The sequence below is a fragment of the Fusarium venenatum genome (genome assembly GCF_020744135.1).
Source record: "Fusarium venenatum strain MPI-CAGE-CH-0201 chromosome Unknown EDB82scaffold_2, whole genome shotgun sequence".
Taxonomy (NCBI): Eukaryota; Fungi; Ascomycota; class Sordariomycetes; order Hypocreales; family Nectriaceae; genus Fusarium; species Fusarium venenatum.
In genome coordinates, this window is record NW_027072130.1 from 4324991 (window position 1) to 4352050 (window position 27060).

Consider the following 27060-nt stretch of genomic DNA (forward strand, 5'->3'; position numbering starts at 1 on the left):
ACAAGTATTTGCAATTGATAAATGTCATAATGACTCATTTTATAGACGTATTGGAGTAAGCATCCTTTCATGAACATTGGCAACTTATCTTGCTGTGTTCTTAGAAAATGATCCGAACCAAGTTGGAGATAATTTATGGAGACAAATAATTCGTGTCTGATAAGCAATCGGCCGAGTCACGATAACGATAAGATCACGGAGAAGTTATTAATAGATACATGGAAACAAAAGTCAATTTAATACTAGACCAGCCAACAAACAAATGGTACATTCCAATCCGCCATGAGGAATGAATGAGAACCAGCTCATTATCCTGAAATAACAAACTAGAGAGAATTATCAAAGAAAAAAAAAATACTAACCAAAGAAATTGTCCGTAGCCTTGTCAAAGCAACACGTAACAAGAATCGAGTGATACTTGGTGTGAGAGATATCCAAACGAGGAGGTCTGGACCCGAGTCCTAGCCTCAGTTGCCTAGTACATGTTATTCAAGACTTACTCCTTGTCTTTTTTGCCGGCCATAGCGTCCTGCGACTCCGCTGGCAGTAGCAGCTCCTCAGCAAGCTTGTGCAGATGGAGGATCGTTGCATCAAGGGCCGCGACTTGCCCTTCCGCGCCTTGTGCTTCCGCGACCCTTTTCTCCGCTTTGGCAGCCTGTATCTCCGCCGCAGTGAGGTCCTCGAGAATTTCAGCCTTTAGCTGCTGTTCGTCATTGATCTCACCAGCCTCTTTGGCCTTTCGTTCAGCCTCCCATCGTTTCAGGGCTCGCTCATACTGGGGGTCAGAGCAAGGAAGAGGTTTACGAGTGTAAGTGATGGATGTAGGGGTGTTATGAGGGCCCTTGGGCTCTTCGGCCTTCTTGATGAGAGTCATTTTGACGGTGATGAAGTGATATGAAGTTTTCTGAGAAAGTGTGTATCCGTGCTTTGGTTGATGAAAATGTTTCAAGTGTTGGTGAGTTGATGAGGAAAAAGAAGACTTGCCATCGAGTGAGCTGATGACCATTTTATAGTTGAGGTACGAGTTGTTCAAGAAGACGACGTTGTTAATTGTTGAGCAGGACACTAGTAATGAACAGGCGAATATGTGTGAAAAATTAATGCCAGCAATAAACAGTATAGAAAAATTGAAAGAACAAGCTATTAGTGACCTCAAGCATAAACACCAACAAGCCTGTATAGAGGAACATCAGATAGAACGAATCCCACTATTGTCAGATACCAGAACGCTACAGTTTTGGATCCCCAACCGGCTGAATGTCAACGAGTTCCTTCGAGTTACCAAGTCTCCAGCTCACAGCACCACCCCAATCACCCTGTTTCTCACCTGATGGGTCCTTCCACCTCCATCGTGCAATAGGCTGTTCTCCGTTCTCAGACTCAAGAAGGTCCTTGACCCATTCCCCGAATATGGGAAAGAACTTGAATCCGTGGCCGCTATCACCAGATAACAAGAGCACCGAAGATGAGGTGTTTGGTATATAGTCAATAATAAAGTCTGAGTCGGCTGTGTCAGCGAACCAACAGAGCGACTTCTTGACAAAGGGTCGGTCGGCAAACTGAGGAAGCGTTTGTTGTACAAGCTCACGAAGCTGCGCATCGTCATCCTTTGGCAAAAACGCGCTTTGTTTGGGGTCGGTAGGCGCGTGTGAAACACCTGTCTTGGGATCGGTGTTGATGAACCCCCCACCCATAGGACATAGCTTGAGCAGGTTCGTTTTTGGGTCGGGTTCAAAGAAGAAACCCAGATCACGAGCATACGTCACTGGTATTCCACGAAGCGCAGACGTTTCATCGTCGCTCAGCTGAAGGTGAGCCACCGACCACGACTTTGCCACCAGCTGCTTGCCAATCTCCGGTACCATCTTTGCACCGGCTGCGCCCACGGAGATGATGACAAGCGTAGAGGGGTAGAATAGACCACCTACAGTCTTGATACCCTTGGCCTTGCGCCCTGTGGAGTTGCTGTCGTAGACAATCTCGGAGACAGCCCCAGCTGTACCGAGGATATACTTCACCCCTTGGGCCTTTGTGGCTTCAAATATCGACCGCAGCGCGTTACCAGAATGCGCATAGCCATCAAATTTGTTAAAATAGCCATTCCAGCCAGGGAAGGAGCTATTGTTGTATTGCCATGCTGCATTTGCAATGTCCTGCTGTGAATTGAGTGGAGTCACATGTGGCTTGAGACGAGGATCTCGCTCTGCAGCAGCCCGAAAACGGTTGAGAGTATCTCGAGCTTCTTTAGGCGCGTTGCCAGAGACACAGTGGATGAAGCCGACTTGATGGAAGTGAGGGGCAAATAGCGGAGTCTGCCAACCCTTGATGGCTTTCTGTGGACAGTGTGTCAGTCTCATCCAAGCAAAGAGGCACCATTCAAGGCATGTCGAAGGGCAGAGGGAGGTAACTGTTTACCACAGTCAAGTCCTGGTACAGAGGATCTTCATATTCGGCCCTCACAATCTTGTTGAGATCATTGGCAGCGGACCATCGAGATGGAATCTCGACATCCTTCTCGAGGACAGTGATATCCTGATACCCTGCCTTGAGAAGGTGGACAACGGTCGAAAGACCAAATGCACCTCCTCCGACAATTAGAATAGGTTTAGATTTCGGTACACTCATTGCGGACGTGATCGCACTCGAATGCCAGTAGACACCTGGGGAGAGTAAGCTGCGAGGAATTGACGGACAGCGGTCTACATATACCATTTCCTGCGGAATAGTTGGAGTCGATATTCGATTATCCAGTCTTTTGTCACGACTTCCAAATTTGGTAAAAATAGACTGAATCATGCCAGGATGACGACGATACTTGCAAGCTAAAGTAGATAACGACTGATATCGGGGAAGCTTCCGATGTTGTGGTAGGTTTCAAGAGTCCTATGATTTATGTTAGTGGCGGTGACTATAAATTTACTGGACTTTAGAGGGTCAACACCAAAATCCGGGGTTAGCGTAGCCGCTGACATGGTATCAAAGGTATCAGCTGGCAGGTGATTATGTTCCGAGGGCGGAACAATCGTATTATTCAACATTATGAACTATAAGGAACAATTGAAAAAAAAAAAAAAAAAAAAAAGAAAACAAAAAATCACAGTGGAATCACTTATGGAATCACATTTACTCAAGGACTTTAACCATGTTACTCTTTGGCCAGGAATACGAAGACAACATACATACTGATACACACGTGGACACGCATTTCTATCAGGTTGCTATCTATCTAGGTAGTCTGGCTGAATGGAGAGGTCAAGTTGAGTGATCACCAGGATTCGAACCTACGATCTTTGGATGTGACGAAGAGTGGAGCAGTGGTGACTGCTTTTGGACTTTAGGTTCACATTCGAAGATATTGATTCTACGATGGATCCCACTGCACCACTCTTCGTCAAAGTTAGGTAGACTTAAACTTATATATAAGGGTATGCTGGATATCTTAGTAATCAGAGCCTTTCAAAAATGCTTAAAATGATGTTCGGCTGTACCACGTGCCATGCCACATCGTCCATTGGACCAGCACTGAAATGAGCCTCGACACGTCCAACCTTGCAAATACTAACCTCCAGACATAGAGAAGGTGGTAAAGAACTATGTGTACATACTCTGACGAAGTAAAGCAGCAAACAAGTCAACGGTTCAAAGTACTCCTGACAATGAAGATGGTGATTCATCGTGGGGTATGTCTGATAGTGATGGCGGCTTTACCACGGACATGACCGAAAGCCATGGCCCAGATCCAGCCATCGCCAGGACAGGCACTTGCTCTGTCATCACCTAATCTTAAAATTAAGCACTTTTGTCAATGCCATCATCTTATCAAGTTTGTTTTCTTATCCAATAAGACCAGTATCTCGCGATATCCATCTGCCGGTGCCGTTGAGCCGTACATGTCTCCACCGCGTGCCCCTGGATAACTTCCCGGACGGGCTAAGTCGCATCATGATCTGCGTGACACGAAACGGGAAATTATCCCAATCGAGAAGCTCATGCCAAGAACCCCAGAGGCCTTTTGTATTTACAAAGGGTCTTTGTTGAATTCTATATCCATTGCGATGCCGAGTTATCCAGAGTCGTGTGCGCGATAATGTTGATGATTGTACGTGAATAGGAAACAGATAAAGAGAGACATTATTTCTTGTGTGTTTTTTCTGTTCACGTCTTGGCACAATACTCCCTCTCTGTTCAGTCATTCTTTTCACTCGTTCGAGGTCTCAGGTGGCTACCAACTTTCATCATGCACATCTCCTCATCCCAATGCCTCGTGCTGGCCTTAGCAGCCCTTCCCACAACGTTTGGCAAATCATTCTCGCACCATGCTGAAGTGCCAAAGGGATGGCAAGTCCACGAGACTGCTCGAGTTGCCTCCACTGGAAAGCAACAGGTCTTCAGCATTGCACTGACCATGCAAAATGTCGATCAGCTCGAGTCCAAGCTTCTTGACCTCTCCAGCCCTGACAGCAAGAACTATGGCCAATGGTTGTCTCAAGATGACGTGACCACTGCCTTCTCTCCTTCGAAAGAAGCCATTTCCAGTGTGACCAAGTGGCTCAAGTCGAAAGGTGTCAAGCACTACAAGGTCAATGGCGGTTTCATCGACTTTGCTCTTGATGTAAAGGGTGCCAATGCGCTCCTTGGTAGTGACTATCAATACTACACCAAGGAGGGCCAAACCAAGCTGCGAACTCTGTCTTACTCCATCCCCGATGATGTAGCGGAGCACGTTCAGTTCGTCGACCCAAGCACTAACTTTGGCGGCACATTGGCTTTCAACCCTGTTCCTCACCCATCGCGTACTCTAACTGAGCGCAAGAACAAGCCCACCAAGAGCACAGTCGACGCTTCATGCCAGACCAGCATCACTCCGTCTTGCCTCAAGCAGATGTACAATATTGGCGACTACACTCCCAAGGTCGAATCTGGAAGCACCATTGGTTTCAGCAGTTTCCTTGGCCAGTCTGCCCTCTACTCTGATGTTTTCCTGTTTGAGGAGAAGTTTGGAATTCCCAAGCAGAACTTTACAACTGTTCTGATCAACAACGGAACTGATGACCAGAACCCTGCTCACAAGGCCTATGGTGAGGCTGACTTGGATGCTGAGAACATTGTTGGAATTGCTCATCCTCTTCCTTTCACTCAGTACATCACTGGTGGTGCACCGTGAGTCATCTTCATGATCTCGAACAGCTTTTGATATCCATGACTAACAACCAGCAGACCCTTTGTTCCCAACATCGACCAGCCAACTGCCGCTGACAACCAGAACGAGCCTTACGTGCCTTTCTTCCGATACCTTCTTTCTCAGAAGGACGTTCCTGCTGTTATTTCTACCTCTTATGGCGATGAAGAAGACGTAAGCCTACAACTGCCTCTCTAATCTCCAACCCCACTGACCCCATGGCAGAGCGTTCCTCGCGAGTATGCTACGATGACCTGCAACCTGATTGGCCTTCTCGGACTTCGAGGTATCAGCGTCATCTTCTCCTCCGGCGACATCGGTGTTGGTTCTGGATGTCTCGCCCCTGATTACAAGACTGTCGAGTTCAACGCCATCTTCCCCGCTACATGCCCTTACCTCACTTCCGTTGGAGGTACCGTTGATGTCACCCCTGAAATCGCCTGGGAGGGTTCTTCTGGTGGCTTCAGCAAGTACTTCCCCCGACCTAGCTACCAGGACAAGGCTGTCAAGACGTACATGAAGACTGTCTCCAAGTCAACAAAGAAGTACTACGGCCCATACACCAACTGGGAAGGTCGAGGCTTCCCTGATGTTGCTGGTCACAGTGTCTCTCCCGACTACGAGGTCATCTACGCTGGTAAGCAGAGTGGAAGTGGAGGTACCAGTGCTGCTGCTCCAGTTTGGGCTGCCATTGTTGGTCTGTTGAACGATGCCCGCTTCAGAGCTGGCAAGCCAAGCTTGGGATGGTTGAACCCACTTGTGTACAAGTATGGATCCAAGGTGTTGACAGATATCACTGGTGGTTACGCCATTGGATGCGATGGTAACAACACTCAGACTGGAAAGCCTGAGCCTGCAGGATCTGGCGTTGTTCCCGGTTCCAGATGGAATGCCACCGCTGGCTGGGATCCTGTAACTGGTTATGGTACACCCGACTTTGGAAAGTTGAAGGACTTGGTTCTCAACTTCTAAATGGGTAAGACATAATGGCTCTTTATCGAGCATAGGTCAGATATATAATTTCATGTACATATGGAAATACATAGAAATGCGTCATTAAGGCAACGAGATCATACTGGCAAGCTTTCAATGTGGTCATTAAAGTTTTATTAAATCATTCCCAGGCTTTTGTTACAATTCTAGATGCTTATGCTAAGTCTATTTGGCGTTGGAGGGGTACAGGAATCCGGTTTGCTCAAAGAACTCCTCCTTGACAAGTCGAGGAGAGACGAAGCGTCGGAGCATGTCGGGGCTGCCAGCTCGGTCGTTGGTACCAGAGCTTCGGGCACCACCAAAGGATTGTTGGCCGATGAGGGCAGCAGTAGTCTTGCAGTCTGGGGAAGTATGTTAGTCGTGGTACTAGGGGATTATCATGTGGAAAGGAGACTTACTAAGGTAGAAGTTACCAGCAGAGTAGCGCAGAGCGTCCTCGGCTTCACGGAGAGCAGCACGGTCCTGGGCGAAGACGGCACCGGTCAAAGCGAGACCACCGCCATTTTCGTCGATGTTCTTGAGAAGAGGAGTGAACTCGGAATCCTTGTAAACGTGGACTGCCAACACGGGACCGAAGATCTCCTCGTTGAAGAGACGGTGGTCAGGAGACTCGACTTGGTAGACAGTAGGCTTGACGAAGTATCCGACGGAGCCATCGTACTCGCCACCAGCAATGAGCTTGACCTGGGGATCCTTGTTGCTCTCGTCAATGATCTTCTTGATCTTCTCGAAAGATCGGCCGTGGATGACAGGACCCATGAAGGCCTCAAAGTCCTTATCGGGGCTACCAATTGTGATATCCTTCATCTTCTGCTGGATGAGGGAGAAGAACTCCTTGGCGCGGGACTCGGGGACGTAAGCGCGTGATGTAGCAGAGCACTTTTGGCCTTGGTACTCGAAGGCGCCTCGGATAGTGTGGTTGACGACATTGTTAATATCGGCTGAAGGGTGGACGAGGTGGAAGTTCTTGCCAGAAGTCTCACCAACGACGCGGGGGAAATCGCGGTATCGCTTCTCAGCGATGCCCTGGCCGATCTTGCCATAGATGGAGCGGAAGACCTCGGAAGAGCCGACAAAGTTGAGACCGGCGAACTCGCGGTGCTGTAGGACGGTCTCGGTGATCTCAGCCGCATCACCAGGAACGAACTGGATAACATCCTTGGGAAGGCCGGCCTCCTGGAGGATCTTGTAGATGATGGTGCTGGGGTGGATGTTGTACTGGGAAGGCTTCCAGAGGACGACGTTACCCAGAATAGCGGGCGCAATCAGGTTACCGCCGATAGCGGAGAAGTTGAAGGGAGAAACAGCATAGATGAATCCCTCGAGAGGTCGGTAGTCGATGCGCGTCCAGATACCATCTGTTCCACGTTCGGGCTGCTTGCTCATAATCTCAGCAGCGTAATGTCCTGCCAATCTGAAAAAGTCGGCCAACTCAGCAGCGGCATCAATCTCACCCTGCCAAACATTCTTGCCTTGACCCAGCATGGTGGAAGCGATGAGCTCATAGCGGTACTTGGTGGTCGCTAGCTCGGCAGCGCGCTGGAAGATAGCAGCTCGATCAACGAAGGGCGTGTTCTGCCAATCTTCCTTCGCTTTGAGGGCGGATTCGATAGCAGTGTTAACCTGCTGTTTGCTGGCGAGGGGATAGTTGGTGAAGACGGTGGCGTGTTCTGCGGGGAGGACCTGATCCTCGTTGGAGTGTATTTGCTGGGAGACGCCATTGAAGATGATTTCGCTCTTGACTGGGAGTTGAGAGCGGAGCTTCTTCAAGGCTGCCTCGACCTTTGCTCTCTCTGGGGAGTTCTTTGTGTATGTGGGCTAGAAATTGAAGTCAATAAATTGAAGTCGAATGTGTCGAGCTGGTTCACTCACGTTGGGCTCATTGCGAGCAGCTGGAAGTCTGAAAGGAACAATCGTGGCATTGCCGCGTCGTTGAAAGGAGACTGCAGGCGCTGAAGCACGCACTCGGCACAGGGGTGTCAAGCGACCCTTGGAGGTCAAGGCTCTAACGGAAGAAGCCATTTTGCTGTGAATGTATGACGAAGAAAAGAACTTTTGTGCAGGAGGAGTAAATGACACTCTTGCTGATTGTATCTCAAAAGTAAATAAAAAGAATGATTTGTTCAACGTTGAAAAGAATGCGAATGGCTTTTTTTATGCTGCTTGACATCACAGGCCCTCATACGCTGAAGTTTACTGCTGTCGGGGCGTCGACCGAAAGTTTTGGGGCGTCATTCGTCTGAGTTACCCCGCTGAGGGGGTGAAAGTTAGTGAGTGGGTGACCGGGCGCTGATCCGACTATAGAGGCGCTGTCACAGGACCTCGATTAAACCCCACGGGGAGATCTTGAAGACAACGCTAGGCGTTGATAAACGACCCCGGGATAGATCCCGATCTATTGATTGGTGTTTGTTTCTTCTATCGTCGGTGTGGGGTCCCGTTGTTCAATGTCGGCATGTCGGGATGGCGGTGCGATGTTGCAATGTTAATGTCACTAATCAAAAGACCATAATTGTCATTGGCAACACGGGGGAGTAGTCAAAGAGATGGCTACAAGCCGAAAGGAACCGCTTCCGATTTGGAGAAGAGATGGAATGGCTTGAGTGATACCATTCAGTCCCCTCTTCCGGGACATCGCTTGTCCATTCTCTAGATGTAGAATTTGCCATATTGGACTAGCAATCTCTGAATCACGAATTCCGTTCAAGTCCATCACACATTCAGAGATACCCTGGTCATGGAAAAACACCAAGATGTCGTTGAAACAACGTTCAGCCGGAGTCATCTATGGAAACCCGTACTTGGGGATGTAGCTGCAGCAGCCATATCAGCGACACTGATTACACCACTCATTACAGTTATTGACCAGTATGCATCACTCAATCCAATCTCATAGAGGCCTTCACTAACAGACATATAGATCAATGGTTGAGAAGGTCTCTTTCAATAGACCATTATCCCAAGGCATGAAGAGTAACAGTTTGGATGCGCTCAAGCACCCAGGTCGCTTCATTTTTGGTCGCCCATTCGGTTACGTCTGGGTTCTGTATGCAGCTACCTACGCTGTATCAAACTCTTCAGACACACTTGCTCATGAGTTTCACAAAGCGGCGGTAGGGACAATCACCTTTGTCAACACAATGGTCGTCAATGTTCCGCTTGGTGTTCTCAAGGATGTTCGCTTTGCTCAAATGTTCAGCGCTTCCCCTACTCTTACTCCCAAGGTTGCACCTGTCGCAAAGCTAGGTGTACCAAAAGCTGCCACAGCTACCTTTCTGATGAGAGATGCCATCACGATCTTTGGGTCTTTCACCATGGCTCCATGGCTTTCATCACTTATACCAGACAGCCTGTCCTCCAGCCCTCACTCCAAGGCTGTCATCTCCCAGTTGACAGTGCCCATCTTTTCACAGTTCTTTGCTACCCCAGTACACTTACTGGGCTTGGATCTTTACTCCAGGCCGCGGGGTATACCGTGGATTGAACGCTCGGCACAGATCAGAAGAGACTTATTTTCTGCAACCATTCTGCGATCACTTAGGATCATACCTGCGTTTGGAGTTGGGTGTGTCGCTAATATGGAGGCTCGGACACGATTCCATAAGGCTTTCGGGGCATCCTAAAATGGTAGTATTCTAGAAAGTCCGCAAGGGTTGATTTCTGCAGGCAGTAGAGAAGAGATGTCGTAAATAAGTAGGGTGTTAAAAGGGTTAGTGTACTTTACATCGAGCATGTGTACCAGAGTAGCTGGAAAGAACTCGATAAGTGGCGCATAGGTTAATTAGTTCATTTTCTATTCCATTGTACCTGGCTAAATCTATGAAGTAGGGCGTGTGTCATTCACATGTGTGGTGGTCTCCATCAGTCGCGCCGTAGTGACAGCCTCCCTTAGTGCCCGTCCAAGATGACCCCTGACACCAGCTTCTTCTAGAACCATAATCCCTCCAATAGTGCACCCCTCGGGCGATGTTCCCTGATCTCTCAGATCTCCCGGCTTCAAGCCACTCTGCAGCATGACGGCAGAGCCCTTCATGGATTGGTAGATCATAGTCTGGGCATCAGCTCGTGGAACACCAACGGCAACAGATGCATCAATGAAAGCGTCGCAAATCACAGCCCAGAATGCAGGGGTTGAGCCTCCGACAGCGGTAGTTGCATTCATGAGACGTGGTGGCACTTCGACCGTCTCGCCAATGAGTGTGAAGATGGCCTTGGTGAGATCACGGTGTTCCTGGGGAACCTCGGGCTCAGAGGGAGATTTTTCAATGGCGATCAGACCCTCTGAAGCCATGCATGCGATGTTTGGCAGTGTGCGAATGACCCATACTCTGCCAGAGTAGTTCTCTTTGGTCGTCTCGCTGCCATAGATTGTAGCTTCAATCTTCTCCTTCGTCCAGCCAGCGGCTACACTGATAAGGAGCTTTCCGGATAGAGCTTCCCTAATACCATCTTGAGTGAGAACACTCTCGATATCAGCGGGATCAACGCCAAGGATGATCACATCGCCTTGCTGTACAGCCTTGACATTGTCACCGCGCGACACAGTCAAGATGGTGCTGTACTCTGAGAATTGCTCATTGAGTTTATTCTCGGATGCCTCTGACCGCACGCAAGCGATGATCTTGGTGAAAGGACGATCTGTCTTGCCATTCTTGATAGCAGGTAGCAGATGCTTTACAATGGGCTTGGTAATGTTTCCTGTGAACAATATCAATGGCTGATACCGTGAAATGATTGGTTGAGTTAGCTTACCAGTTCCCAAGATGGTGAGTGTGGCATTGCTTAGGCCTGTCATTGTTGCGTTTGTTGTTTGGCACAATGAGATACGGTTTGACACGGCAAAAGGGTTGATGACTTATTTGTCGGCAGATAAGAAGGATTTAGGGACAAGGTGACACGTGAACAAAGAAATTAGTCTTGTGACAGGATAAAGAAATAGACCAAGCCCTGGTTGGAAAGACGTTTGCAAGTCGTGCAGATGCAGGTGCAGACGTGTTTGTTATCTCTTGTAGGCGTTGTTAGGTGAGGGGTCAAGTTGTCTCGGGAGGGCTGCCGATGGTGATGTCGTCTAGTGTGGATCGTTGGACGTGGAGAAGAATCTCCAATTTAGTAGGGATGGATGGATGGTGGATGGCTAGCAGAGGTGCTAGTTGTACGGTACTATTACCGGCGCCACTATAACTCCAGTTGGTCGAACAGACGTGTCCTTAGATCATGATTCAACTGTGACCTTGGGGTAAGATCAAGTTAGGGCACGGAGATCTTGTGACACTTGACTAACCAGTAAGACAGTGGAAATATTTTAGCGTAGTCGGCTGAATGCGGTAAATGAATTGAGCTTATCAGGATAATGCATGTCTGGACCAACTGCTAAAAATGTTTAGATTGTCATCAAAAGTCACAATTGAGAACAGCAATTTTAGAATGACCTAATTATTTTAATTTTTTTTAATTTTAGAAATAGCAATCAATGTAGTAGCTTTTGCACTCATCTCCAAAAAGCAAGACGTCTCCAAGCCTCGTTCTTCAAAGCTGTGTACTCATCCAACGTCCTCGATGCCGCATCCCGATTCTCAATAGCGCGTCTGGTCAGATACGCCATGCACTCCCCCAATGTACCCCACGTAGTGCACTTGTACACCTCGGGTGCAACACCCTTATCATCCTTCAGTTTGAGCAGTCCAAAGCTGACCTCATCCGACATGCCGTGAAGCTGAGCAAACTTGACAGGGACTGTGGGTAGGTTGGCTTTAGTGCGCTCTTGGTGCGTCTCGTGCGCTTTGACCAGAGATTCTTTGTTGTGGCTGGCGAGAAGCAATTGAGCCGAGGGGAACGGCTTCTTGTTGAACCCACCAAAGCCAAGGAAGTCTTGTCGCAGGACACCTTGTGCGATCTGGTTGTAGTTGTCGTCTGTGTCTTCCTTTGTGTCGTGAATGAGCGAACGAGGGTCAGACGACATGTAGGCACCTCGAACAACCTTGACTCCAAGAGTGAAGCCCTTGTCGGATGCGATCTGAAGATGCTTCTGGATAGTATCTTGAGTGCTCTTGAGATACGCCTGGTATGTGTTGTAGAGGACAACATTGCCATCGGTATTGAACTTCTCTTGAAGCTCCATGCCGAGGCGGAAGATGCCCCATTGGTAGTGCTGGGACTCAGCATCGATGAGAATATATGCGCCGCGGTCTTTGACCTTTTGGGAGATTTCGTAGCACGCGTCGACGAACTGCTTGGGGAGTGGTGCGTCGTTGTGAAGGGCTTCGCAGACGCCAGGTCCAGCGCCAGTGAGTCTAAGGCACAACTGTTAGTATAAGTTGTCGTAGAAGAGATAGATAGTCAACTCACTTGGTAGCCAGTTGATCACCCTCTCTGAGTAGCTCAACTGTCTTCAACGTTCCGTCTCTCCAGGCTTCGATGTTGTCGCACCACTGGCATTCATTTGTGGTTGATGTCTCAATTCCGTGACCCTGCTCAGTACCCGTCTTTGAATCAAAGACAGTTTCCTTTGCAAATGTGAGAATCGTACCCTTGAATCCCATGTCTTGTAACTCCTTCATCGTCGCCTGGGCTTCCGCCCCAGTCTCACCAGCGCAGAATTGTTTGTAGAATGTGTGCTTTAGAATAGATCGCAGCAATGGGTTCCGGGAAACATTAAAAAGGTATGGGTTTCCAGCGTGTGAGAGCTTCTGGAGAAGGTGGAGAGATGGAATGAGGAGCCATGGTCTTGAAGAGACAGCGTTGATGAAGAGAGATCGGTAAAGGATAAGAGGAGGAAGTTCTGATAGAGGTGTCTCTGCTCCATTCACAACGGGTGTGTTTGTGCGAGTTGCCTCAAGCGCAGCGTCAGCATTGGTGGTAGTAGACGAGCATCGGACAAGAGGAACAAGACTGTCTCTTCTCACCCTTGGCCCAGAGGCCTTGAGTGTGAGAGTCAGGTTCCGGGCTGCCCGGGACCTGATAGTGATATTGTTGGAAAGCGCTGTTGTCATGTCAGGCGCTGTGAATGAATTGGTTGTTTCAACAATTGATTGACAATTTCAAGTTGATGTTTGCAAAGTTAGAAGATTTGCGGGTGAAGTTGGCAGTGAGGGGGCATTCTTAAGTGATGCAATGATAGTCTTATCATCCCCTTTGACTTTCACGATTACACTCTAGGCGTGGCTTCACCTAAACTCTTCCCGAACTTACACCAGCACCCAGTCGGTACCCCAACCGATACTCCTGTTGGCTTCATTGATAACGCGGGGAGTCTGGGGGAGCGGGGTAGGCTCTCAAAAGGGTCACACGGACATGTCTAGATACGGCATCACCAAAACCTAACGAAGTCGTCACTTTTCTTTGGTCAGTTTCGAAAAGGTGTTGGTCTAGACTCTAAACGCTGGACAAGCGGGATACTTTCCCGATGGTTACTCAACCCCACATAGGTCAGATATCGTGAAGACATGACATCGTACATGGAGCTTCTTTTCGCCTCGCGTCGGGAATGCCACCGTTCTTTTGTTCTACTCCTATCTTGAGTTCGGTTACAGGAACTGTCTAAACTATATTCGGTAGTTGGATGGCGGCGTGGTAGGATCGTGCATCGGCTTGTCAAAGCGACGACAGGGGGCTGTGTGTCTTTCCGCAGCTTGCATTACGCTAGAAGCTATCATGCATACGAAGCCGATATTGGAGTACCGTCAATGGAGGGTGTGTGAAATAGAAGCTTCTCTTGGCAGCAAAGTAGTGGCAGGGGAGGATGGGAATTGTCTACCGGGATTTAATAGAAACGACACGCGTCTGGGATATTCTTGGTGCGTTCTTGGGAGAAGATGATCTTGTTATGGATTGTATTCGGAGCAAGTGTAACCGAGCTGAGACATTGGGAGGAACCCACCACGGTGTGTCATTGTATTACTGTGGCCACCGATCATTAACTCATTGCAACATTAAGATGGCCGTAATAGTTATCGCCATGTCCGACATCGGTGGTGAAAAAGTCAGTGTGTTCTTGATTGCTCGATGATTCTGTAATTTATGGTGAGGATTGTTTGATCCCATGAAAAAGGCAGATCCATTTAAGCATGAGTCGTTGGTGAAGCACACATATCCGCGTTTTGCGTCATGTACACCCATAATTATGTAAATTTTTAGATTGCATAATAACTTGTTTATCAATACTCTACTGTACATCGCGGACCACCTTATCAAGAGCCTTTGCCACATACTCGACGTTGTGCTCGTTCAAGCCTGCTAGACTAATCCTTGAAGTATCCGCCATGTAAATATGATATTTCTCTATAGACTAGTTAGCACCAATCGTAGTAAAGGAACGCAGTACTGACCTTCTAGACGTTCAATTTGCGGGTTGCTTATCCCAGTATATCCAAACATACCAGCCTGGTTGACGATATGAGACCAATCTCCCGGAGTTTGGAGTCTCACCAACTCGTCATAAAGTCTCTTTCTCATCGACCTGATACGAGAAGACATTGTGACCAGATCTTGACGCCATTGCTTCAGGGTTTCAGGATTGCTAAGAACCGCGGCAGCAATCCGAGCACCATATACGGGTGGATTGGACACGGTTTGCCGCTGGGATTGCTGAAGTAGTGAAAACACAATTTTCTTCGTCTCTTCTGACTTTGTGACGATGGCAGTTAAGCCGACACGCTCGCCGTAGAGACCCATGTTCTTTGCAAATGACAAACAAACCGCTGCTTCGAGACCCAGGTCTTCAATGATGTGCTTCACAGCCCACGCATCTTCATCGTAGTTACCCGAATTGAAGCCAAGATATGCTGAGTCTATTATGGGGAAAATTTCATTCTTTTTAATCACTGCTGCAATCTCTTTCCATTGATCACGCGTAGGGTCGCAGCCGGTTGGATTGTGAGCACATGCGTGAAGAACAACGGCTGAACGCTTGTCAGCTGCTTTGAGGGTATGAAGGTAACCTTCAAAGTCGAAAGACCGATCCTTGTAATAAGGTGCTTTGATGACGTTGAAGCCAACTTCATGGAAGAGCAAGTCATGGTTTGACCACGTTGGATCCGTGATGATGACATTCTCAATGCCCGAGTTTGCCTTTCGGAGGACTAGACCTGCGAGGAGCAAAGACCCAGTTCCAGATATCGATTGACATGTGGCTATCTTGAGGACGTCAGCCAAGTCCACCACTCTCCATGCGTTATTACTTACCCTGTTCTCTTTATAGGCAGATGTACCGTCAAACAGCAACTTACTTGCTGCGTCGCGAAAGCTCTGTAGGCCTTCAATAGGCAAATACTCGTGTCCAGAATTGACGATCAATTTCTCAGCTTCTCTCACAGACGGTAGAACCCAAGGCTTAGCATTCTCGTCTCGGTAGGTACCTTGACCAAGATTCACCTTTTGAGGGTCTTGATCCGCATTGAATCGTTTGGTGACTTCGAAGATGGGGTCGGGTGGAATGAAGTGAGCAGAACCAAAGGCGGAGTGCTGTTGGTTGGACATGTTTGTGCTGTTCTTCTGAAAGCAGGAAACGCGGTTATTTCTCTGGTCAATGTTATGACGTTTGAGTGATTCGTATTTGTCAAGCGACTTCTCTTCCTTTTTGTTTCGTTGTCAGATGTCGTTTGTCATCGGCTTACGAGGCATTGACGTGGGGTTCAGTCGGTGAACTCGACCGAACCCTCCGGAAGTGCAGCCGACTTCTCGAACTCAGTGTGGGTATCATCCAGGATGCATTTCAATCTTCAAGTGGTTGCAATACTGTTCTTATCTTGTAATGGTTGCGCTTCCCCTTGTTGGAGGGGGCAATTCTTTGAGAATAAACTCTACCCTTGAGGAGCCCGAATTACACCAAGGAAGCTATGGCCACTGTCTCTTCCCATAATCCATCGGTCACTCAGGACATATTCCAAGGGTATGGAAAACTGCTGGTGTTTTTTAGTCATCCAAAGCAAAGGCGACAAGGTTTCTGGACCACTTTATGTCGCTTTTTTTTCTCTCCTTATTGCGATGTCAACCTCTTTGTTTTACTAAACTGTGAAGCCGGCTTCGTCTCTGTCGTACGTTTTCGGAGAGCGCTGTAAGTTGACATGATGACCTAATTCCATAGGCTCCTACGGCACCATCTCAGCGAAGTTTCGGGCACCCGCGCGACATCAATTTGGGCCTGGAAGCACTATTCCGACAGCCGAAAAATCAGTGGGTAGCCAGCCACTGTAACACCATCAAATCAAAACATCAAAATTATTTGTATTGCCTGTATCTCAAAACATGATCAGTAATCCTTCTTCAGTTTAATATTTAATCAAATTTAACTTTAACAATTACATGCGTGCAGCTAGCTAATTCACCAAGGCCGACTGGATGTTCATTCTCAAAACCTCTTACACGGTCTCAATCAGGGCGAAGGCTCATAATTCGGCCGAGGTGGAGAAAGAGCTTGCTGCTCATCAAGCTAGACTCGGGATCAAACTCTTGTTCCGTAACAAGTTCCACGCCAATTTGTTTACCTCTGAGAAAGCATGATCCAGGTCCTCGCAGACATGTTCCGCTTCAAGTCAAGGGAACAATGTCGCCGCCATATGTCGACATACCATGTAAGTCATTCAAGGCTCGTCCTGGCGTTATCGGCAAACCGAACTGGGCACTTGTGTTCGAATGGTCACTCGTCGTGGCTGATAATAAAACACAAAGCAAGCGCTGTAAGCGTTATGGTATCATTTGTCTTAAATCTTCCAGCTCTATCCTTATGCAACCTCCTCTCCGGCCTTGACTTTCTCGTAGGCGCGGATGACCACAGGTAGGGACTGCACGCGATCCAACCAAGCCTTGACCTTGGGATAATCGTTCATGGTCAAACCAGCAAACTCGTATTGTCGCACCCAAGGCTCAAAGTGAAAGTCAACCACGTTGGGCTTCTCGCCTGCCAGTATCCAGTCTCCGTTGTGAGACTTCAGCTGCTCCTCCAAAACGCCAAAGCATCGTTGGGCCTGAGCCAGGTATCTCTCGTATGCGTTCTCATTCTTGACATCGTGGTAGTGGCGGAACCAGTTGCACTGTCCCATCATGGGGCCCATGGTGGTGATCAAGAAGCTCACCCACTTCTCAACATCGACTCTACCTTGCTCGCCAGCTTCCTCCCGATGACCGAACTTGTTCTCGGTATCATATACTCTCAGGACGTAGTTGACACATGCCATGCTTTCCCAGCTGGTGACGTTGGTGTTGGGGTCCTCCAGAGCGGGAACACGACCATTGGGGTTGATAGCAAGAAAGTTGGGGCCCTTCAGACCGTTGGAGCCTTCTCCGAATTGCCAGAGCTTGACATCGTATGGAATATTGAGAGCTTCGAGGAGAATGGCCACCTTGAAGGGGTTGGGACCAGTATGGTGGGCGTGCAGTGTAAGAGGCTTGAGGGAAGACATTTTGAGTTGCTTCGAAATTGTTTCAAATAAGGATAGTGACTTGGATGTATGCTCGAGAAAGACTAGTTAAATATTAGTAGCTGGAGCGGTCACGTCTGGGGTTATGGCTCGGAAGGGAGGACTGCCGGCTTCTAGAAATCACTTGAAATGGATCTGATTTGAAATCATTCATAATTACTCCATCGTGTCGTTTCATTCCTGGCAGTGAGACCCATTCTTTATCTATTGGCACCAATGATTGGTTTACCATCTGAGCCAAGACATTGTCTGTGGAGTTGATGGGGCATCTATGACAACGATGAAACTGGGGCGGATATAGGGTATCTGCTTTGGGACATGAGTCGCACACATTTCCGGGGCTCATTTGCATCTAGCGAGCGTTCCATGGGGTTCCGTATATAACGTTATTCAAACACATCGGCCTGTTGAGCCACTCCTCAATAAAAGTTGTGTTCTGATCCATATATAAAAAATGCTTCTAATCTGGAGAACCGTGTATCAAACAGGGAATCGAACTAGGAGCCTTCGATAAGCCGGTTATCAATAGTTGAACCATGCAAAAATAATCAACTGTGATAGGATAGGAGACAAGTCCAGCGTCATCATGTACATACAGGGTAGACGTGCTACGAACCCCTCAATCCGATGATCTTTGGGGCCGTTATCATCAGGACTGATCATTGGTAGTTATGTGATAGGTTGAGAAGATATTCCAGATGCTTCAAGTAAACCCCGCAGCACAACAAACATCGGACCTTCCCTTGAACCGTTAGATACTCAATCGCCCATAAACTGCTGAACGGCACGATACGCCATATCAACACTCAAATATCATATCATGCCCAAACGAATTCTTTGCTCTTATGGTGTTGACGTCGATGCAGTAGCCGGGTGGCTCGGTTCATATGGAGGTCAGGACTCGCCCAGTGATATCTCTCGTGGTTTGTTCGCCGGAACACATGGTGTTCGTCGAATGCTCAAATTGTTCGACAAGTATAACATTAAAGCTACATGGTTTATTCCGGGCCACAGTCTTGAGACTTTTCCCGAAGAATGCGCGATGGTTCGTGATGCAGGCCACGAGATTGGCCTCCATGGTCAGTTAATCTCAGATTGTTTGACGTGATTCAGAGTAACTGATATCCATTTGGCAGGTTACTCTCATGAAAACCCTTCGGATATGACCCTGGAGCAGCAGCGAGATGTGCTCGATAAGACTCACAAAATGTTGACTGAGTTCTGCGGAAAGCCCCCTCGTGGATCAGTAGCTCCTTGGTGGGAGACTAGCAAAGAGGGCGTGGATTTAATGCTCAGCTACGGCATTGAGTATGACCATTCGATGTCCCACGATGATTGTCACATGTACTGGCTGCGAACAAATGACAGCTGGACCAAGATTGATTACACTCAAAAGGCCGAGACGTGGATGAAGCCACTAATCAAGGGTCAGGATACAGGTCTTGTTGAGATCCCGGCAAATTGGTATCTAGATGAGGTGAGCTCTATTACTCAGTAGATAGGCTTTTGCTAACATGGACGGCAGTACGATAAACTCTACCTTCACAACACTGAAGTTTGATTGAGATACTGACTGATTGGTAGCCTTCCGCCAATGATGTTTGTTAAGAAAAGCCCAAACAGTCATGGCTGGGTAAACCCGCGCGACGTCGAGGAGTTATGGAGAGACCACTTTGACTATTTCTATCGAGAATATGCCGACGACTCGGATGAAATTTGTGTATTTCCCATAACCTGCCATCCTGATGTATCTGGCCGCCCACATGTTCTTCTTATGCACGAGAGGTATGGGATTATGTTTGAGATATGAAGCATTTGTACTGACAATCTCAGATTAATCGAGTACATCAACAAGCACGAGGGCGTTGAGTGGGTAACGATGGAACAGATGTGCGATGAATTCAAGAAGAAGAATAAGCCTCCCAAGGGAGCTGTGATGCCTAAAGCTCAGCAGTAAACATCTGCGCCCCAATGGATGCTTATAGTCCTGTTATCAGTCCAGAGGTCCTTTCTTTGCACTAAGGGAACATAAATTAGAGCTAAGCTCAGGCGACTGCAATGCTAGGTGTTAGAAGAAGAAATGATCGCTGAAGAAGTCATGACTTCCAGGCTTTTATTCAACTAACAACTTGAGACTGTATAGAATTTGGTGAAGCCATTCATTCGACATCCATTACATCTGTCACAAAATCTAGTTGTATGATGTAACATAATTAAAGATTCATCCTCGTCTGCCTGTTACATTATATCATCGTCGATTATGAGTCGCACTCGCACGGCATGTTGATCGGCGTTCGTTAATGACGTGCCTCGTCTTTGTTAAGTTCCCTACACACGTGTTATCAGGGCGACGCATAGAAATGTACAAGTGAAGATTGCGATCCTCTTGTGACCACAGCCAATTCTGTGTCTACATGGCGTCTAGCTCGTGGTATGCGAGTTTGCTGACCGAGAAACGATGACCGCATCAACGGAATCTATCGCGTTTCGATCACCTGTAATATATGTTTTTGTAGAAGATACTATCTAGAATCATCAATAGCGAACGCACATGATTGATTTGGAATGTACTTTAAATCGAAACCAAACTGCCTTTCGAAAGAGCAGTGGGCATGGAGTTCGTAGTTAGTCGAGTCCCGAAGAAGTTAGCTGCTCGCATAACGACAATTGGTTGAGGATACTGATGAGGTGTCGATAGTTAGGTACTATTTCACTTGTCGAACCGACATCAACGCGTTACCTCATTTCCAATTTCTGACAATGCTGCTTTGTAATTTCACTAACACAATAAAAGCAGTCTTTCTTCCTATTTTCCCGTCTTTGGCTCCTTATTACAACTTGCTCATTGTAGCTTTGTTTCTGCTCAAACAACCAGGCATCCTACCATCCTTTCCTCTATCGTAATGGCGAAATACGACTGATAGATGCTGTATATCGCGTTAGCAAGAACTACTAAACCCAAGTGTCTCAATCAACAAGGTCCAGCCAGTCAGAACTCTGGAACAAGCTTGGAAGAATTTGAAACAATCGTATCACCAACGTGCCATACAAGCCAAGATTCCTTGAAACCTTTCTGAAAGTTTAAAACTTCTGGATAAAACACGGTTTAGTCAACAATACAGAGTATTCGATTTTGTCTTAATTGTCATGCTATAGCTGTCTGAAACGATAGTTCATAACTCTAGTTAAACCACACAACTGCGAAAATCTATTATCAAGAGTTAATAACTTCGCACTCGTTCTTGTAGTATCCATCTATCTACTCATCAAATCCTCCTAAACGTCTTTCACTTCTCTATTGGCTGGTCCAATTGAATACTCTCATTCTTTTACTTCTTTCAACTTTCTATATCATTCAAAATGCTCGCCAAAGTCTACTTTCTTATTGCATTCGCAACCCTGGGAATGGCCATGCCTCAACGTGGCAACAACAACAATAACAACAACGGGGACGCTCAACAGGCTCGTGTTGAAGACCTTCGCAATAAGGGACTCACGTGTAATGACCGAGGCGATGGTATCTTTGTCTGCGATGACGGTCTGGGTGGTAATTGGTCAGTACAAGTGTCTTTGGATTGCTAAAGACTTGACTAGAAAACGAGTTGAAGCTAATGTCTTGTTCTTGCAGTTTCGTGAACCAGGCCGGAAGGGGTACTTGTCTCATCTAGAGGTTTAATGTTTATCTGAAATGGCCTCTGTGGTGCATCAATGTCAAATGTTCACTCATTATCAGTCGATATGTCCATAACATAAATAGATAAATACAAAAAAGGATCGGGTGAGACAATTTCTAAAAGGGAACAGAAAACAAGTTGTGATTGGATATCTAGCTGAAACAATTTTATTCCCACGAGGACATATCGCTTGTAACGTTGTTGCAGCATCAGTTGGAGTTGAGATTTGTGAACAATGTTTTAATTGCTTCCTGAGTGCCTCATGCTGGTATACCTACTGATGAGAGCATTCCCAGCATCACTTACTTGTAGCATAGCGCAAACCAAATTGATCAATGCCAATTGGCTGCCGTAGTGGTTGCATCGCGTTGACATATTGAGACTAGTAAGCTAAAAATACGAGTTAAATGACGGACCTTTGAAGATGCACAGATTCCTTTCCTCGCGATCTTCTACATACGAGATATGATGCAAAAAGAAGCGAGTCACTGTATTGGAGGTCAGAAACGCCAACGTAGACTCGTTGGCCCTGGTATGATCTGCCGGGGATTTTGTTGCTGTATACCATGCTAGTGAGAGACGGCCTGAAGCTATTCATGTCTGAGCTACTGCAAATCATCATGTGTCATGCACCAGTCCCGAAAAACGAGTCAGAAACCTGTAAATGATTTCTTTCGTTGGCTTTCCATGCAGTGAATTGCTGAAACGTTCAAAGTGGCGAAAAGCAAACAAACAATCTAGATTCATCATCTGTAAGGAATGACATGACCTGCTCAACCGTTTTATGCAGTGTTACCCCAAAACAGCAATGTCGTGATCTTATCTCGGGGCATATCTCCCGGGCGGCAAAGTTTCAAGCCGCCCGAACCTTGATGCACTAACTAATGTATGTCATAATCATGTCTACCAGTCATAATTCCCTGCGCGGGGTCTCGAGAGAGGGTGTACACTGGTTGTTTGTGGCGCACACGTTGGTCCATTTACAGGCTCACGTCTTATCAATTGACATCACGACGGTCTTTGACCGACTTTCTTAGGCGACTTGTCTACTCGGTGAGATGGAATGAGGAGGGGACGTCATTGTGCTATCTGGTGATAATATACATATGCGAGCAGACCAGGGCCATGTTGTTTCACCTGCTGGCTGCGCTGCACTGCACTGCACTTCCTCTGCAAGACTGCTGTAATGTCTCTCCCCACGACTTCACCGTTCAATCCTGATGGCGATCAAAGAAGTCGCCGTCACTCTATTTTTGCAGACTTTATCCCCGACGACCTAGCCTTTCCACCACCATTTATTGACCCGGCTCCAAATGTGGACGAGATACTGAACAGAGACATAGACGAGTGCTCCTCTGGCGACGAACATCGCGATGAAGAAGCTGTAGAGGACCCACGATATGTCGACGAGACAGATCTACAGCTTGCATTCCATCCTAATGGCATAGCATATGGCTCAGGCTTCTCGACAGTTCCACCGACCAGCATCGATATTCCCCCACCTAACCCACACGACTTTGAACAATCCTACCGTGCGGAGGTTTCCCTTCTGCGCGATAACGACGTACTTCCCCCAAAACACCCACCTACAGGATGGCGCGTAACCTACTGGGGACGTGTATACCGTCGCCTTTTCAGCACACGCGTCCACGACCACGATAAACCACTTTTCGCGTCGGAGGACTCAGGCGAGACAACGCCGCTTCTGCGCGACAGAATTGTGCGCTTTGACGGTATACCGCCAACACCAGGACCGGACGAGGTCCACAAGCGATGGGAGGAGGCGCTTGCTTCACAGAAGCTCGAAACGACATGGCAGCGCGAGACCAAGACTTTGATCCAATATGCCGCACCTCTGATCGTTACTTTCTTGCTCCATTACTCTGTCACTGTCGCGAGTGTGTTGACTGTTGGTCGTTTGGGAATGGAGGAGCTAGCTGCCGTTAATTGTGAGTATCACTAACATAGTTATTTCTCATTCACTAACACTCCGCAGTGGCCACTATGACAGCGAGCATCACATATTATGTTCCCGTCCAGGGTCTGGCAACATGCCTCGATACCCTCTGTGCCCAAGCATACGGCTCAGGCCATAAGCACCTTGTCGGCCTTCAGGCTCAGCGCATGACATGGTTACTCTGGCTTCTCATGCTACCCATTGCTGTTCTATGGTGGTTCTCCGAGCCTATTCTTGCCGCAGCTGTCGGGCCAGGACGTACAACTGCACTGGCGGCTACATACATGCGTATTCTGATTATTGGCATGCCCGGCGTGTCGGCATTTGAGAGCGCCAAGCGTTTTGTCCAGTCGCAAGGTCTGTTCCACGCTACTACGTACACTCTGCTTGTCGGCGCCCCTCTGAGTTTCCTGCAGAACTGGCTGTTCGTGTTTAAACTCGGGTGGGGATTTAACGGTGCGGCTATCGCTATGGCCGTTACGCACAACCTTCTGCCTCTTCTTCTCATTCTATACGTGCGTCTATTTGAGGGATCTGAATGCTGGAAGGGCTTTAATCGCAAGGCGTTCAGTAACTGGGGTGAGTATTCTGTGACCTTGCTTCAAGGCCTTGTCGCTGACTATACCAGGACCGATGATCAAATTGGCTCTACCGGGCATGATCATGATTGAAGCGCAGTTCTCTGTTTTGGAGATCCTCACTATTGCTGCTGGCAGATTTGGAACCGCACAACTTGCCGCTCAGGGTGTTCTCGTGACTATCACGTCAACATCGTTCAACATTCCCTTTCCTTTGGCTATCGCGACATCAACTCGGGTGGCTAATCTCATCGGCGCAAACTTGAGCAACGCTGCTCGAGTTACTGCGAAAGTGGTATGTACTCTCCGCCATTTGTCGCTATTATATACTTACATTATAGGCCATCTTCGCCGGGCTCTCTGTTGGCTTGTTCAACTTGACCATTTTTATGACTCTCCGAAAGCAACTACCAAATATCTTTACAGATGATGAACAGGTCATTGACATCGCGTCCAATGTTATTCTGGTATGTGCTGCGATGCAAATATTTGACGCTCTGGCAGCTGTCTCGCATGGTCTTTTGAGAGGCATTGGGAGACAGGCTATCGGTGGCTACGCCAACCTGTTCTCGTACTACGTCGTCGCTCTGCCTATTGCACTCGGCACCAGCTTTGGTCTGGGGTGGAATTTGGCTGGTCTTTGGGTTGGTTTGACAGCCGGTCTAGCTGTGTAAGTTTCTTTTGGTGTTGTTTTCGCCGCCTTCTGCTAACCAAATGCAATAGTGTGTCAGGTCTCGAGGCTATTTATCTGTACTTTACGGATTGGGAGGCTGCTGTGGCGCAAGCTGAAGCGAGAATGAGAACAGAAACTCATCGTAGACGATCTTCAATTTCAGCTTCCGCGCGATCGCAATGAGTTATGAAACACAATAACAAAGGATTATGTTGCCGTAAGTTAAGCAAGCGATGGCGTTTGGACATTTGGAAGGCGATTGGAGCGGAAATAATGCACATGGCAATGGATTAAAATGGGGTATCAAGAATGAGTCTTCAGACATTAAGAGGAATGAATCAATGAAATAAACGGGTGATGGCATGAATGAGCTTGTTCTGTAAAATCAATAATTAATGTCTCAGTGCTAACCTGGACAAAGACAAGTGGGGTCTGTCAAAAACTTGACCCTGATTTTGACGATGCTAAGCCTGATTTTTATGAACCAAGCTTCGACCCTTCAACCCTTCATGCATTAGCAGATGGTCAAAGTGTCAGGTCCCTTTGACCATCGTACAATCCTAATACCGCAGTAATTATGGTTATCCCTACGACCCTTCTCCATTCCTCATGCTAAAACGCGTAAGCAATCCAATTCTTACCTGCAAATATCCAATATTATTCCTAATCAAGCTTAGCCAGGCCAATTCTTGTCTTGTTTTGACGTTGCAAACAATGCGGAGTCATGATGTCAGACGGAACATGACGTCGTGCAGATCGTACATATTAAGGGTAATCGACAATCTCAGGGTCCTTTGATGAAAAGAGGATGACGCCGTTGTTTCGTGATGATTATGTCGTTAATACATAGTTCATCCCTGAGCCTGTCAAGATCTAAAGGCCGATCCGATCAAACCTTCATTCATTTCGTCTTATTTCCGACACTATGACGACCGCAACAGTAACCCAAACGGTTCCTGACACCGCCCACCATGACTCGGGCTACCAGGATCAGGATTCAGACTTCAGTTCCGATGATGGTCAGGAGTTCCATGTTGATGAGCGGACAGGGAGGTCGTGGCCTACCAAGTTGCTTCACAACCTGATCAAGCCTATCAAACCAAAGCTCGTTGAAACAGGGCAAGTTTCTTCTGACGATCCAACACGGTGCAAGCCGTCTCGAGGAGCCCGTCGACGATGCGATGTTGAGGAGCGCCGCGTGGAAGGCATGTGGATCTACGAGTTGAAGCCAAAATCATCTTCCGATGAACCACCCAAAGGATATGCTAGGAGGATACTGTACTATGCTGGAGGAGGTTGGCAAGCACCGCCGACTGGCCAGCATTGGACTTTCTGCGCAGAGATGGTTCAACGGCTACCAGATACCAGGCTCACGATGATCAGCTACCCTCTTGCACCCAAGGACCCAGTCCAAGACTCATTCCCGGCAATAGTCAAGACCTACAACACTTTGCTACGAGAGTCTTCCGAGCTTGGTGAGCGTGTTATTGTTGCCGGCGACAGTTCTGGTGGAAACATTGCGTTATGCAGTGTTCTTTGGACGATGAGAGATCAAGACGTTGACGTCATCCGACCACCTTCAGCTATCTTGGCCATCACTCCAACCGCAGACTTGAGCCACAAGAATGCCGACATCAAAAAGGTGGATAAATTCGACCCTATCTTAAGCGAGGAAGCCATCAATGATACAGCCGGGAAATGGGCGCCCAGTGGCTCCGATAAATCCCACAACTCGGACAGCTCCATCTCCAAGGGCCGCCCTGGTGAGAGATTGGACTGGAGTTTCGACGACCCACGGGTATCACCTATTCACGCAGACCTGAGCATGTGTGTCAAGAACAAAGTCAAGATCCATGGAATCACTGCTTCACATGATGTTCTTGGCCCAGAGGCTGTTGAGTTCAGGGAAAAGTGCAGGAACGAAGGTGTCGATGGCGAGTGGCTGTCTTGGGAACAGCAGATGCACTGTTTCCCCTTGGCGTACAAGTATGGATTGAAGGAGAGCAAGGAGGGTCTGGAGTGGATTATTGATGTTCTGAAGCGTTGTTAGTCGCATTGATACCCTGTATGTACACGACCATATTGAATGGTGATCGGAGTTGTTAGTTACCATGCAGTGTGGTTCTTTACGATTTTCTTCAAAGTGATGATACTGTAAGCCGTCCTCAGGCCTCACAAGTGCTAACAGTAAGGAACTATAACAGACTGTGCAGCACCGCATCATTTGCTCCTTCCTCTCTTCGCCAAGCTTTGACCCAACACAACTTCCCCAACGCATCACCACAAACATGTCCTCGTTTACATCTGCAACACAAGTAAAGAAAAGCCGGCATCATGGCCAACGCACCCGGCATTATGCAACAACTTTCTCAATCAACAATCACTGCTGGCCAGTCAAGCAATCAGGATCCCGACGTTGCAAACTCAATCAACACAATCGTGATGCGCACTAGTAAGTAGACGATCCGATTACGAATGACAAAGAGCTAACTTCCAGTCTCAACATCCGGCATCAAGCACCTGGAACACCAAGTCTGGAGGCTAGAACGAAAAGCTGATCGATTTTTGTACAAACTAGCCAAGGGTGAGCCA

At 47.7% G+C, this 27060-nt stretch overlaps 12 protein-coding genes across 12 annotated transcripts; 6 read left to right on the forward strand and 6 right to left on the reverse strand.

The window, feature by feature from the left end:
• Nucleotides 1-486: 486 nt before the first annotated feature.
• Nucleotides 487-874, reverse strand: EDB82DRAFT_555122 (uncharacterized protein; the record flags this gene model as incomplete). The annotated part of the gene is made up of 1 exon (XM_025734463.2): nucleotides 487-874. The coding sequence occupies one exon, from the start codon at nucleotides 872-874 to the stop codon at nucleotides 497-499; it is 378 nt and encodes a 125-aa protein (XP_025585268.2). The 3' UTR covers nucleotides 487-496.
• A 6-nt stretch (nucleotides 875-880) lies between these two features.
• On the reverse strand, nucleotides 881-2896 carry EDB82DRAFT_498273 (FAD dependent oxidoreductase). Its single transcript, XM_025734465.2, has 3 exons — nucleotides 2710-2896; nucleotides 2416-2660; nucleotides 881-2333 (listed from the first exon to the last, which is right to left on the reverse strand). The coding sequence occupies exons 2-3, from the start codon at nucleotides 2623-2625 to the stop codon at nucleotides 1230-1232; spliced, it is 1314 nt and encodes a 437-aa protein (XP_025585269.1). The 5' UTR covers nucleotides 2626-2660; nucleotides 2710-2896; the 3' UTR covers nucleotides 881-1229.
• A 1078-nt stretch (nucleotides 2897-3974) lies between these two features.
• On the forward strand, nucleotides 3975-6249 carry EDB82DRAFT_498276 (peptidase S8/S53 domain-containing protein). Its single transcript, XM_025734466.2, has 3 exons — nucleotides 3975-5160; nucleotides 5218-5353; nucleotides 5405-6249. The coding sequence occupies exons 1-3, from the start codon at nucleotides 4238-4240 to the stop codon at nucleotides 6149-6151; spliced, it is 1806 nt and encodes a 601-aa protein (XP_025585270.1). The 5' UTR covers nucleotides 3975-4237; the 3' UTR covers nucleotides 6152-6249.
• Nucleotides 6250-6258: 9 nt separating this feature from the next.
• Nucleotides 6259-8369, reverse strand: EDB82DRAFT_498277 (Aldehyde/histidinol dehydrogenase). Its single transcript, XM_025734467.2, has 3 exons — nucleotides 8045-8369; nucleotides 6571-7990; nucleotides 6259-6513 (listed from the first exon to the last, which is right to left on the reverse strand). Exons 1-3 carry the CDS (start codon nucleotides 8192-8194, stop codon nucleotides 6338-6340), a joined length of 1746 nt encoding a protein of 581 aa, XP_025585271.1. The 5' UTR covers nucleotides 8195-8369; the 3' UTR covers nucleotides 6259-6337.
• Nucleotides 8370-8669: 300 nt separating this feature from the next.
• Nucleotides 8670-9933, forward strand: EDB82DRAFT_460680 (uncharacterized protein). The gene is made up of 2 exons (XM_025734468.2): nucleotides 8670-9040; nucleotides 9093-9933. The coding sequence occupies exons 1-2, from the start codon at nucleotides 8910-8912 to the stop codon at nucleotides 9793-9795; spliced, it is 834 nt and encodes a 277-aa protein (XP_025585272.1). The 5' UTR covers nucleotides 8670-8909; the 3' UTR covers nucleotides 9796-9933.
• A 1-nt stretch (nucleotide 9934) lies between these two features.
• Nucleotides 9935-11290, reverse strand: EDB82DRAFT_498280 (pyrroline-5-carboxylate reductase dimerization-domain-containing protein). The gene is made up of 2 exons (XM_025734469.2): nucleotides 10925-11290; nucleotides 9935-10870 (listed from the first exon to the last, which is right to left on the reverse strand). Exons 1-2 carry the CDS (start codon nucleotides 10965-10967, stop codon nucleotides 9990-9992), a joined length of 924 nt encoding a protein of 307 aa, XP_025585273.1. The 5' UTR covers nucleotides 10968-11290; the 3' UTR covers nucleotides 9935-9989.
• Nucleotides 11291-11603: 313 nt separating this feature from the next.
• Nucleotides 11604-15819, reverse strand: EDB82DRAFT_460684 (pyridoxal phosphate-dependent transferase). The gene is made up of 6 exons (XM_025734471.2): nucleotides 15353-15819; nucleotides 14497-15304; nucleotides 14338-14449; nucleotides 13543-13713; nucleotides 12518-13126; nucleotides 11604-12462 (listed from the first exon to the last, which is right to left on the reverse strand). Exons 1-6 carry the CDS (start codon nucleotides 15644-15646, stop codon nucleotides 11661-11663), a joined length of 2796 nt encoding a protein of 931 aa, XP_025585275.2. The 5' UTR covers nucleotides 15647-15819; the 3' UTR covers nucleotides 11604-11660.
• A 574-nt stretch (nucleotides 15820-16393) lies between these two features.
• Nucleotides 16394-17745, reverse strand: EDB82DRAFT_498285 (glutathione S-transferase). The gene has a single exon (XM_025734472.2). The coding sequence runs from the start codon at nucleotides 17566-17568 to the stop codon at nucleotides 16891-16893; it is 678 nt and encodes a 225-aa protein (XP_025585276.1). The 5' UTR covers nucleotides 17569-17745; the 3' UTR covers nucleotides 16394-16890.
• A 473-nt stretch (nucleotides 17746-18218) lies between these two features.
• EDB82DRAFT_498286 (uncharacterized protein) lies at nucleotides 18219-19772 on the forward strand. Its single transcript, XM_065608569.1, has 4 exons — nucleotides 18219-18665; nucleotides 18723-19062; nucleotides 19171-19371; nucleotides 19420-19772. The coding sequence occupies exons 1-4, from the start codon at nucleotides 18407-18409 to the stop codon at nucleotides 19541-19543; spliced, it is 924 nt and encodes a 307-aa protein (XP_065464746.1). The 5' UTR covers nucleotides 18219-18406; the 3' UTR covers nucleotides 19544-19772.
• A 1067-nt stretch (nucleotides 19773-20839) lies between these two features.
• On the forward strand, nucleotides 20840-21514 carry EDB82DRAFT_498288 (uncharacterized protein). Its single transcript, XM_065608570.1, has one exon. It carries the CDS (start codon nucleotides 20947-20949, stop codon nucleotides 21166-21168), a length of 222 nt encoding a protein of 73 aa, XP_065464747.1. The 5' UTR covers nucleotides 20840-20946; the 3' UTR covers nucleotides 21169-21514.
• Nucleotides 21515-22226: 712 nt separating this feature from the next.
• EDB82DRAFT_498290 (mate-domain-containing protein) lies at nucleotides 22227-24936 on the forward strand. The gene is made up of 5 exons (XM_025734476.2): nucleotides 22227-23209; nucleotides 23257-23796; nucleotides 23846-24090; nucleotides 24137-24465; nucleotides 24519-24936. The coding sequence occupies exons 1-5, from the start codon at nucleotides 22447-22449 to the stop codon at nucleotides 24649-24651; spliced, it is 2010 nt and encodes a 669-aa protein (XP_025585279.1). The 5' UTR covers nucleotides 22227-22446; the 3' UTR covers nucleotides 24652-24936.
• EDB82DRAFT_498291 (Alpha/Beta hydrolase protein) lies at nucleotides 24937-26629 on the forward strand. Its single transcript, XM_025734477.2, has one exon. It carries the CDS (start codon nucleotides 25394-25396, stop codon nucleotides 26516-26518), a length of 1125 nt encoding a protein of 374 aa, XP_025585280.1. The 5' UTR covers nucleotides 24937-25393; the 3' UTR covers nucleotides 26519-26629.
• The last annotated feature ends 431 nt before the right edge of the window (nucleotides 26630-27060 follow it).

Bases quoted from the DNA above. Each gene is read 5' to 3' on its own strand.
- EDB82DRAFT_498286 (XM_065608569.1), top strand. From the start codon at position 18,407: ATGCCCAAACGAATTCTTTGCTCTTATGGTGTTGACGTCGATGCAGTA. The intron at 19,063-19,170 runs GGTGAGCTCTAT...ACTGATTGGTAG, and splicing joins GCAAATTGGTATCTAGATGA to CCTTCCGCCAATGATGTTTG. The intron at 19,372-19,419 runs GTATGGGATTAT...TGACAATCTCAG, and splicing joins GTTCTTCTTATGCACGAGAG to ATTAATCGAGTACATCAACA.
- EDB82DRAFT_498291 (XM_025734477.2), top strand. From the start codon at position 25,394: ATGACGACCGCAACAGTAACCCAAACGGTTCCTGACACCGCCCACCAT.
- EDB82DRAFT_460680 (XM_025734468.2), top strand. From the start codon at position 8,910: ATGGAAAAACACCAAGATGTCGTTGAAACAACGTTCAGCCGGAGTCAT. The intron at 9,041-9,092 runs GTATGCATCACT...ACAGACATATAG, and splicing joins CTCATTACAGTTATTGACCA to ATCAATGGTTGAGAAGGTCT.
- EDB82DRAFT_460684 (XM_025734471.2), bottom strand. From the start codon at position 15,646: ATGTCCAACCAACAGCACTCCGCCTTTGGTTCTGCTCACTTCATTCCA. The intron at 15,305-15,352 runs GTAAGTAATAAC...GACGTCCTCAAG, and splicing joins CTGCCTATAAAGAGAACAGG to ATAGCCACATGTCAATCGAT. The intron at 13,127-13,542 runs GTCTAGACCAAC...TATCACTATCAG, and splicing joins CCGCTTGTCCAGCGTTTAGA to GTCCCGGGCAGCCCGGAACC.
- EDB82DRAFT_498280 (XM_025734469.2), bottom strand. From the start codon at position 10,967: ATGACAGGCCTAAGCAATGCCACACTCACCATCTTGGGAACTG. The intron at 10,871-10,924 runs GTAAGCTAACTC...TATTGTTCACAG, and splicing joins ACTCACCATCTTGGGAACTG to GAAACATTACCAAGCCCATT.
- EDB82DRAFT_498273 (XM_025734465.2), bottom strand. From the start codon at position 2,625: ATGAGTGTACCGAAATCTAAACCTATTCTAATTGTCGGAGGAGGTGCA. The intron at 2,334-2,415 runs GTAAACAGTTAC...CACTGTCCACAG, and splicing joins TGTACCAGGACTTGACTGTG to AAAGCCATCAAGGGTTGGCA.
- EDB82DRAFT_498276 (XM_025734466.2), top strand. From the start codon at position 4,238: ATGCACATCTCCTCATCCCAATGCCTCGTGCTGGCCTTAGCAGCCCTT. The intron at 5,161-5,217 runs GTGAGTCATCTT...AACAACCAGCAG, and splicing joins TACATCACTGGTGGTGCACC to ACCCTTTGTTCCCAACATCG. The intron at 5,354-5,404 runs GTAAGCCTACAA...ACCCCATGGCAG, and splicing joins CTTATGGCGATGAAGAAGAC to AGCGTTCCTCGCGAGTATGC.
- EDB82DRAFT_498288 (XM_065608570.1), top strand. From the start codon at position 20,947: ATGCTCGCCAAAGTCTACTTTCTTATTGCATTCGCAACCCTGGGAATG.
- EDB82DRAFT_498290 (XM_025734476.2), top strand. From the start codon at position 22,447: ATGTCTCTCCCCACGACTTCACCGTTCAATCCTGATGGCGATCAAAGA. The intron at 23,210-23,256 runs GTGAGTATCACT...AACACTCCGCAG, and splicing joins GGAGCTAGCTGCCGTTAATT to TGGCCACTATGACAGCGAGC. The intron at 24,466-24,518 runs GTAAGTTTCTTT...CAAATGCAATAG, and splicing joins TTGACAGCCGGTCTAGCTGT to TGTGTCAGGTCTCGAGGCTA.
- EDB82DRAFT_498285 (XM_025734472.2), bottom strand. From the start codon at position 17,568: ATGTCTTCCCTCAAGCCTCTTACACTGCACGCCCACCATACTGGTCCC.
- EDB82DRAFT_498277 (XM_025734467.2), bottom strand. From the start codon at position 8,194: ATGGCTTCTTCCGTTAGAGCCTTGACCTCCAAGGGTCGCTTGACACCC. The intron at 7,991-8,044 runs GTGAGTGAACCA...TTCAATTTCTAG, and splicing joins CTGCTCGCAATGAGCCCAAC to CCCACATACACAAAGAACTC. The intron at 6,514-6,570 runs GTAAGTCTCCTT...ATACTTCCCCAG, and splicing joins TGCTGGTAACTTCTACCTTA to ACTGCAAGACTACTGCTGCC.